This window comes from Rhinolophus ferrumequinum, chromosome 18 (assembly GCF_004115265.2).
Source record: "Rhinolophus ferrumequinum isolate MPI-CBG mRhiFer1 chromosome 18, mRhiFer1_v1.p, whole genome shotgun sequence".
NCBI lineage: Eukaryota > Metazoa > Chordata > Mammalia > Chiroptera > Rhinolophidae > Rhinolophus > Rhinolophus ferrumequinum.
In genome coordinates, this window is record NC_046301.1 from 31,990,715 (window position 1) to 32,000,888 (window position 10,174).

At 34.6% G+C, this 10,174-nt stretch overlaps 1 protein-coding gene across 1 annotated transcript; it reads right to left on the bottom strand.

Moving 5' to 3' along the window:
• Nucleotides 1-242: 242 nt before the first annotated feature.
• Nucleotides 243-9,782, bottom strand: LOC117038431 (beta-defensin 43-like). Its single transcript, XM_033135414.1, has 2 exons — nucleotides 9,725-9,782; nucleotides 243-442 (listed from the first exon to the last, which is right to left on the bottom strand). Exons 1-2 carry the CDS (start codon nucleotides 9,780-9,782, stop codon nucleotides 243-245), a joined length of 258 nt encoding a protein of 85 aa, XP_032991305.1.
• Between the last annotated feature and the right edge of the window lie 392 nt (nucleotides 9,783-10,174).

Genomic DNA, 10,174 nt, shown 5'->3' on the forward strand with positions numbered 1-10,174 from the left:
CTTGCCCAAGGTTAAAGAGTGATTAAGTGACAGGGCTAGGATATAGTACAATTGATGAAACAACAATGTGGTTGTGGATGTAAACTGAGGAAATTAATGTAAAAGTGCACACATGAAAATAGAGTGTAAGCCTTTATAAAATTTATATTTACTTTAATCTGACCAGCTAAACATAATTATCATGATTTCCATTTTCCATCCCATTAATTATTCTCATATAGACAAGGGAATCTTAAACATTTTTACTTTCTTTTCTTGGAGTCTGAAGAAGACAGAGTTCGATTTTTAATCACTTTTTGTTTTTTATTATATCCAATTTTCTTCGTTCTGCAGCAGATGTTCCAGTCATCGCAGTATCTAATTGCATATTCATCAAGATTGCACTTCATTCTGCAGGTATAGTATCTTGAAGAACATCTCTTATCAAAAAATGTGCTTCTGGCTTTGAAAAGAGAAAACATTATTTTGTATTATGTTACTTATTTGTATATTTCAATGTCTGAAGTGTTTCATAATAAATTAAAACAACAGCAATAAAGAAGTTGCCCCCCCCACCAAATAAATAACAAAAAAGATTGCAGTAGAGAAAAGTGGAACTATTGAATAAAGATAAATGAGTATTTCTTCTATAAGAGAGAAGATAAATGAGGCAGTATCTGCAAAGGGACAGAGTTTTTGATGAGAACTATGACAGCATATTTCTGTCTCTAGGGATGAGGATTTATGATGCAGGAAAGAATGTTTAAGGAGTGAAGTCCTTAAAAAGTGAGTGAGGATGAAATCCAGTGTACAAGTAGAAAGGTCAGCCTTAAATTAGAGAATGAAGAGAAGGCAGAGTAAGCTAAAATTAGAAGCTATATGGTAGTGGGAAAAGGAGGAAGTTATCTCTTGTTGCTTTTACTTTTTTGGTTTAATTAAAAATATCATCAGTTGAGAATGAGAAGGGGACAGGGGGAGCTGGGTCTTGGTTCCAACTTTCCAGTGTATTTAGGCCCCAAACCATGTCTACTTTATTGAGGAAGTTTATGAGATCTGCACAAGATCCCATAAACCATAATCTCCCACCTTGGTTCCCAGGTTTCTCTCTCTCTCTCTCTCTCTCTCTCTCTCTCTCTCTCTCTCTCTCTCTCTCTCTCTCTCTCTCTCTCTCTCTCCCCCTCCCTCCCATAGGGCACTTTCTTTTATCCTTTGCCCACAAAGAAACCTATCCTAAGTTTTATAGTAATCATTTTCTTACTTTAAAAAATTTGTTTCATTACCTGAGTTTTCATCCCCAGACACTACAGTTTAGTTTTTTTCTCATCATAATTTGATTTTCTCTTTAAAACCTACAAGTCCTTCCCAAATCCTTTTCTTAGAATTTTTTTTGTGTTGAAGAACTTGAGATGTTTAAGCTGTAGTGTTTCCCACAGTTGATACAGTTGATATTTTCTGTTTATATACTCCTGGAGAATTCAACATGTTCCTGTGTCCTCTGGATTTTCAGTAAATTGGCAGCTGGATTCAGAGGCTCGATCAAACTCATGTTTGATTCCTTTAGCTACTGGTTGTACTGTACTGATTTTTGTGTGTGTGTGTGTTTTATAAGAAGGCCCATAATGTCTTGTTGTCTCACTTTTGGAAATGATGCGCAATGGCTAGATTCATTAATAGAATGGGTTGCACATTGGTGATACTGTGATTATTTAATGTCTTTTCATTGTTTAGTTGTAATTCTTTAATAAAGAGACATTTTCTTTAATGTAATTTTTTTAACCATTTTGTTATGATATAACTGACATAAAAAGTGTACATATTTAATGTATACGAGTACGTCTTGATAAGTTTGGGGATAAATGTACACCTGTGAAGCCATCACCACCATCAAGGCCATAGACATAATTCATCACCTACAAAGTTTCCTCCCATCTTCTTTTTTAAAAAAAATTATTAGTTCCAGGTGTACAAAACAATGTAATAGACATTTATGCCCCTCACAAAGTGATAAACCCTATCCCCAATCTACTACCCCTCTGACATTGTATTTACTGTAGCTCTTACAATTCCACTGACTGTATTCCCTATGCTGTACTCCATATCCTGTGACTATATATATATATATATATATATATCCCATGAATATATATAAATAAATATACATACATATCCCATGAATAAATATATATGTGTTCATGGTATAATGGTGTATATATATATATATATATATATATATATATATATACACACATACATACATATATTTCATGGCACATATGGCATATATATGTATATGTGTGTATATATATATATATATATATATATTCATGGGATATGGAGCACATATATATAATTACAGTTGACATTCATTATTATTCAGCTTCAGCTTCAGGTGTACAGTGTAGTGACCAGACATCTACACCATCCATGAAGTGCTCTCCCTAATAAGACATGTGCCCATCTGACACCCTACAAAATCTTTACAACATTATTGATTATATTCCCCAAACTGTCTTTCCTATCCCCGCGGCAACATTGTGGTTACCGATTTGTGCTTTCTAATCCCCTCCCCTGCTCCCTCATCCCCACCACCTCCCATCTAGCAACCCTCAGTTTTTCCTCTCTATCTCTGAAACTATTTCTGTTTATCCCCTCCACCTTCTTTATTATTAGTATTATTTGTGGTAAAAATATTTAGCATAAGATCTATACTCTTAGCAAATTTTAAGTATACATTACAGTATTGTTAGCCATAGGTACTTCGTGTAGAGTAGAACTTTAGAACTTGTTTGTCTTGTATAACTGAACCTTCGACCAACTCCCCATTTCCTCTACCCTTCAGCTCCAGTAACCCCATTCTACTTTCTGTTACTATGAGTTTGAGTTTTTCAGATTCCATATATAAGCGAGATCATGGAGTATTTCTCTTTCTGTGTCTGGCTTTTTTCACTTAGTGCCCTCATGGTCTATCTGTGTTGTCACATATGGCAAGATTTCCTTCTTTTTTAAGGTGATCCGTTTTATGTATGTATCACATTTTCTTCATATGTATTTTCTCCTCACTTTTATTGAGGAATGATTGACTAATAAAAATTGCCTATATTTAAGGTGTACAATGTGATGTTTTGATATAATATACATTGTGAATTTATTACCACATAAAATGACATATACACTACCTCACAAAGTTATCTTCTCACTTGAGATCTACTCTTTTAGCAAATATCAAGTATACAATACAATATTATTAACTATAGTCACCGTGCTATAAATTAAGTCTCCAGAATTTGTGCATTTTATAACCGAAAGTTTGTGCACTTTGACCAGCATCTCCTCATTCTCCCCTCTCCCATTCCCTGGCAATCACCATTATACTATCTACTTCTTTGAGTTGGACTTTTTTACATTCCGTATATAAATGAGATCATAGAATATTCATCTTTCTGTGTCTCGATTATTTGACTTAGCATAATGTCCTTCAGGTTTGTCCATGTTGTTGTAAATGGTTATTTCCCTTCTTCTTAAGGCTGAATAATATTGTTTTATATACAAAAGGTGCAAAAAATGTAGACACATTTTAAGAAAGGAAAAAAACTGTATTAAAATTACGCTGATGGTAAGCACTTTGAGCACTTCTTGTAATTGCAGAAGTCAAACGTGACTTGTATTCTTCTGCGACTTCTGGCTCTTCCCCAAAGTCAAAATGACTAAAAGGTAAACATTTTGAATCGATTCATCAAGGCAGCCACGACAGAGCAGCTAAAGACATTCACGAAAGAGGACTTCCAGAACTGCTTCAGAAAGTGGCAAGAACAATGGAATAAGTGTGTTCAAAGCAAGGGCAGTGGTCTGAGGGGGATTAATAGCAAAGTGTCTTTTACTGTAATAAATGTTTTTAAATTTAAACATTCACCCTATTGTTTGATCACACCATGTATATATATATATATATATATATATATATATATATATATATATATATATATATATGTAGTATGAGATCCTTATATATTTTGGATATTAACTCCTTATCAGATATATGTTTTGAAAATATCTGCTCTCATTCTACAGGTTGTCTTTCCATTCTTTTGATTATTTCACGTGCTGCTTAGAGCTTTTAAGTTTAATGAAATCCTACTTCTAATTTTCTTTTGTTGCTTATGCTTTTAGTGTCATATCTGAGAAATCATTGCCAAGACCAATGTCAAGAAAATTTCCCCTTATGTTTTCTTTCAGGATTTTTACAGTTTCAATCTTAAGTTTAAATATTTAATCAATTTTGAGTTTATTTTTGTGTATAGTGTAAGATAATCATCCAATTTCATTGTTTTGCATGTGGATATCCAGTGTTTCCAGCACGATTTGTTGAAGCGAGTGTTCTTTTCCCATTGTACAGAGGGCACCAAAAAAAAATGTATACACATTTAAGAAAGGAAAAAAACTGTATTACAATTGTAATACTCAATATATACCAATAACAGAAGAGGCAAATCATGTATATTCACTTTTTTGGCACCCCTGGTGTGTTCTTGGCACTTTTGTCAAAAATCAGTTGACACATATGTGTCAATTTATTTGTGAACTCTCTAGTCTATTCTCTTGGTCTTGGAGCTGATGGGTCTGTTTTTATGCCAGTGCCAAACTATTTTTAAGAAAAACAAATAAAAGACATCCAAACCAGAAAGGAAGAGATAAAATTATCTCTGTTTTTCAATCACATGGCTTTACATGTAGCGACTTTAAAGATTCTACCTAGAAACTATTAGAACTAGTAAATGAATTGAGTAAAGTTGTAGAATATAAAATCAACATAAAAAATCAGTTATGTGCACATGGATGTAAAGACTTCATATTTTTTAAATGACCATACTACCCAAAGTGATCTACTAATTTAATGAAATTCATACTAAAACCGTAGTGGATTTTTTCACAGAAATAAAAAACACAATCCTAAAACTCATATGGAAACACAAAAGGCCCTAAATAGCCAAAACAATCTTAAGGAAGAAGAACACAGCTGGAGGCATTCTACTTTCTGATTTCAAAATATTACAAAGCTGCAGACTCAATTTTGTAAAGATGTCAGCTCTCCCCAAACTGATCTCCAAATTCACTGCAATCTTAATGAAAATCCTCTTCAAATGTGCATATATGTGTATTTGAATAATTGATTCTAAAATTTATATGGAGATTCAAAGGGCCACAAATATTCAAGATACTTTTTTAAAAAAGTGAAAATGTAGATATGTTTCTCTTCCAGTACTGAAGACATCATAAATTAGGATAGTGCATTGTTTGTGCAAAGAGAGACAAAGCAATGAAACAGATTAGAGAGTGTGGGGGTTCAGAATGAACCACCCCAAGATGTGCCTCAGTGGTATGCAGATTACTTTGAGCAAAAGGCAACTTTAGCCAAAGGCTCAGGAGAAACTTCTACTCCTTCCTTTAACTACCTAGAAGAATTTGAATTAAGGGCCTTGCTCATAAGCGATATCTACTTTTGACCTATCTATGGGGCAGGGCAAACTTCGATTTACTAAATGTCTGTTCTTCTCATCATCCTGCAATGACACTTTGAAGTCCCCAAGGAGAATTACTCATTCCTAACTCAGGATGTCTTAATTACCTCAATTCCCCTTTCTGTCTTTGCACCTCTCCTGCATGTGGGGTCTCTGACTCTCTCATGTATGTGGGGTTCCTATACATATGCATGTATTAAATTTTATTATTTTCTCTTGCTAATCTATCTCATGTCTATCTGGTTATAAAACCAGCCAGAAGAACCTTGAGGGTAGAGAAAAGTTTGTCTCTCCCTCATGATAGCTAGATTTATGACAAAGAGGGCACTCTCAGTCATTGAGAAAAAGATGTTTTCTTTCAAGAAAGGGTGCTGGGGGCGGACAGGTGGCTCAGTTGGTTAGAGCCTGAGCTCTGGGCAACAGGGTTGCTTGTTCGATTCCCACATGGGCCAGCCAGCTGTGCCCTCTGCAACTAGAATGAAGACAACGAGCTGCAGCTGAGCTGCCACTGAGCTCCCAGGCAGCCGGGTGGCTCAGTTGGTTGGAGAACGTGCTCTCAACCACAAGGTTGCTGGTTCGACTCCAACAAGGGATGGTGGGTTGTGCCCCCTGCAGCTAAGATTGAACAAGGGCAACTGGACTTGGAGCTAAGCTGTGCCCTCCACAACTAAGACTGAAATGACAACAACTTGACTTGGAGCTGATGGGTCCTGGGAAATACACACTGTTCCCCAATATAGTCCTGTTCCCCAGTAAAATCTTAAAAGAAAAATATTCTTAAAAAAAAAAAACAAGAAAAAGAAAGGGTGTTGGGTCAATTTGCTACCAATATGGTAAAAACAAATAATAAATTTTGGCCCTTTGTTTCACAAAAACCAAAACCAGGTGGAGATTTACATACAATCTAAATGTGGTAGGCAAAATGATAAAGTTTTTCGAAGACAAAGAAAAGCTTTTTGAAGCTATTCAGAGAATATTTTCGTGAGCTTTAGGAGAGAAAGGGACACAAAAGCAAATTAAAAAGAAGTCTAGCAAACAAACAAAAACTCGTAGACACAGACAACAGTATGGTGGTTACCAGAGGGTAAGGGGGGTGGGGGGAGGTAAAAAAGAGTAAAGGGAATAAAATATATGGTGATGGAGGATTTGACTTTGGGTGGTGAACACACAATGCAATATACAGAAGATGTGTTACAATTGAAGCCTATATAATTTTATTAACCAATGTAACCCCAATAAATTTAATAATGTTTTTTAAAAAGAAGCCTCATAAATTACACCACATTAATATTAAGAATGTCTGTTCATAAAAATGACATGATAAAGGGCGTGAAAAGGCAAGCCACAGGGCAGAAGGTATTTGTGAGATACATAATAAAGCACTTGCATCTAGTGCATCCAGTTTCATTTATAATGAAACCCTATAGCTCACTGAGAAAATAACAAATAACTCAGTGGGATAATGAACAAAATACTTGAAAGGTACTTTGAGAATTGACATTAAAGTGGCCATTAAACAAATGCAAATATCCTCCATCTTAGTAATGTATAAATATAAATGTAAACGACACTCAGTTACTACCATACAAATTCTCGAGTGGCTATAATTTAACAGCCTGATTATATAAATTGTTAGTGGGGGTGTGGACCATTAAGAGTTATCCTACGCTGCTGAAGAGAGTGTACATTTGCTCATCTACTTAGGAAATTCTGGTATTTTTTCCTAAAGTTTGTCCTTTGACAAACGTTTTCATTCCAATAAATACCCAATAAGTATATGTTCACATATACAACAAGAATCATTTAATGAAAATTTATAGCAATAATAGTATTCATAGCAGCCAAAACCTGGAAACAGCTTAAATATTCATCAATGGTAAAATGAATATATAGACTGTGGCATATTACTGTGATGGAACACTATATAGGAATAAAAGTTAATGAACTATAGTTGCAAACAGCAACATAGTTGAATTTCATAAATGTAATGTGGAGTGAAGTAAGTCAATCACAAAAATACATGCTATATACAGAGGGTGCCAAAAAAACGTATACACAAAAAAAGTATAACATCCCTTAAAATGTGTATACGTTTTTTTGTCACGCTGGTAGTTTCATTTATATAAATTTTAAAGCGTTGTGACAAAACTAAACAATAGTGCATAGATATATGTGTCCAAGTGCCAGAGTCCTAATGTTGTTTAGTTATCTACCATTCTTCTGGATATTCTAGGCATAAATCTGTATTAGTCTAAGCCAATAATATTGTTCTCCATTTCTTCTCCAGTGATTGGTTCTGGGGAACTTCCAAGAAATTATTCCTTGCTGATATAAGAAAAAATGCCCTCCTTTTACTCTGGTGTAATTTGGTGGGTCTGAATATGATGTCTAGAACAATGACAGCTATCTTTGGACCCTGAGAAGAGCTAGTCAAAGATAAATCTGGCACTTTTCTGACACTTGATGGGATGGGGGATCTGATACATGAACCAATTTCAGAATTGTCTGATCTTTGGACTTCTTGTATTGTGTAATAATACATTGTGTAATAATCACAAAAATACATGCTATATACAGAGGGTGCCAAAAAAACGTTGTTTAAGGTGATTGAGTCTGAGTTGTTTGTAACTTGAACCTGAAAACATACTCACTGCTATAGTAAGCATGTTCAGTAAAATATTTTAAAAAATAACCTATATAATGGGAGAAAATATTTCCAAACTCACATCTGATTAAGTTTTAGTGTCCAGAATATGTAAAGAACTGACAACTGAATAATAAAAGACAACCTAATGAAAAAGTGAGTAAAGAACTTGAATATCATTAATGTTGTAAATTAAATGCAAATTAAAACTATAATGAGATTTCACTCTATACCAACTAGGATGGCTATAATAAAAAATACAGACAATAGAAAGTGTGGGTGAGTATGTGGAGTAAAATGAAGCATGCAGCTGTAGAACATTGTTTGGCAATTCCTCAGAAAGTTAAACATAGAGTTATTGTATAATATAGCAGTTTTATTCCCAGTTATATACACAAAAGAACTGGACATATGTCCACACAAAAACTTGGACATAAATGTTCATGGGAGCTTCATTCATAATAGTCCCCAAAATAGAAACAATCCAAATGTCCATCAATGATGAATGGGTGAATACAAGGTAGTGTATTCATTTAATAGAATACTATTTATCAGTTGAAAGAAATTAAATATTGAAGCATGCTGCAACATGGGTGAACTTAAAAAAAATCACTATGCTAAGTGAAAGAAAACAGACACAAAGGGTCACATATTGTATGATTATATTAAATGTCCAGAATAGGTAAATTGATAGAGACAGCAAGCAGATTAGTGGTTGCCAGAGCCTGAGGGGAGGCGAGGATGGGGAATGACTGCTGATGAATATGGAGTTGCTTTTTGGGGTGATGAAATGTTCTGTATTAGATAGTGATGATGCTTGCACAACTTTAGGAATATACAGAAAACCATTGAAATGGAACACTTTAAAAGAGTGAATTTTATGGTGAATTGTATCTCAATAAAAAATATAAAAGACCAAGAACAATGAGGAAAATTTTGAATTGCCAGGTATTAAAATGTGCTCTAAGGTAGTGTATGCATCAGAAAAGATAAATAAGTCAATAGATAATAATAATATAAATCCCAGTTATAAGCCCAAAGATTGCCATGTATTTATTATATAGTATTGGTGGAATTTAAAATTAATCTGGAAAAGTTAGGTTGATTATTTAATAAATATGTCTGTATAATTGGTTATCTGGTTAAGTGTTGAGGTGGTGTCTTAGCTCCCACCATACACGAAGTAACTTCCACCTAGTAGCTTATGTAGATTAGTGATGACTGTTCTGTGAAACACAGATTATGATGGAGCAGCAGACCTTCTAATCACCACTCACTTTCCAATCTTTTCAATTCCCTACATTGTGTGTGTAGGTGTGTGTTCTGTGAACATTCTTCTTCCATTTTTGGATAAAACACAATCAAAAGTTAGAGTTCATAATAGGTTAAATCACTGAAGGGCACCATTTTATGGATGTTGTAGCGTCAACTGTCCCTTCCTGTGAGCAGCCAACATACTCCTCTCACTTTCTTCATTGTACGGTATAATCTGCCCTTGTCTAATTTATTTCCAAATTCTTGGAAGACCTGGCATTCTCTTTCATTTATATTTTCATAACTATGGAATGAAAGATTTCTGTCTTACCTGAAGGAACTATGGACAACAAGGCAAGGCCCCCAAGGATGCAAAGCAAGACCCTCATGGTTGAATAAGTCAGTTAGAATCAGCAGCTGCGATGAAGAGAACTTCTTTATATATTTAGTACACAAGAGGTGAGTTGCTCTTTGATTATTGAACCTCTCAGTAGCAAGAACATTTCTCTGTTTCAATGAGCCTTCATATCAGGAGATAGCATGCAATGAACGTGACTGTTACTTATTCAAAATAAGTACATTTGTCAAATGTTGACAGGATGTGTGCACAGCACTTACAGAGAAGGAGCAGCCATGGTGAAGGCAGAAGAGATTTCTGTTGAAAACTCATTGGCTTATGGTTCCTGGAGGAACTGTAAAGGTTAAGGCAACATCTATAGAGTAAAAGTATTCACTTTTTTACCCAATAATAGGAAGAGAAGCACTGGATATAACAGCATGC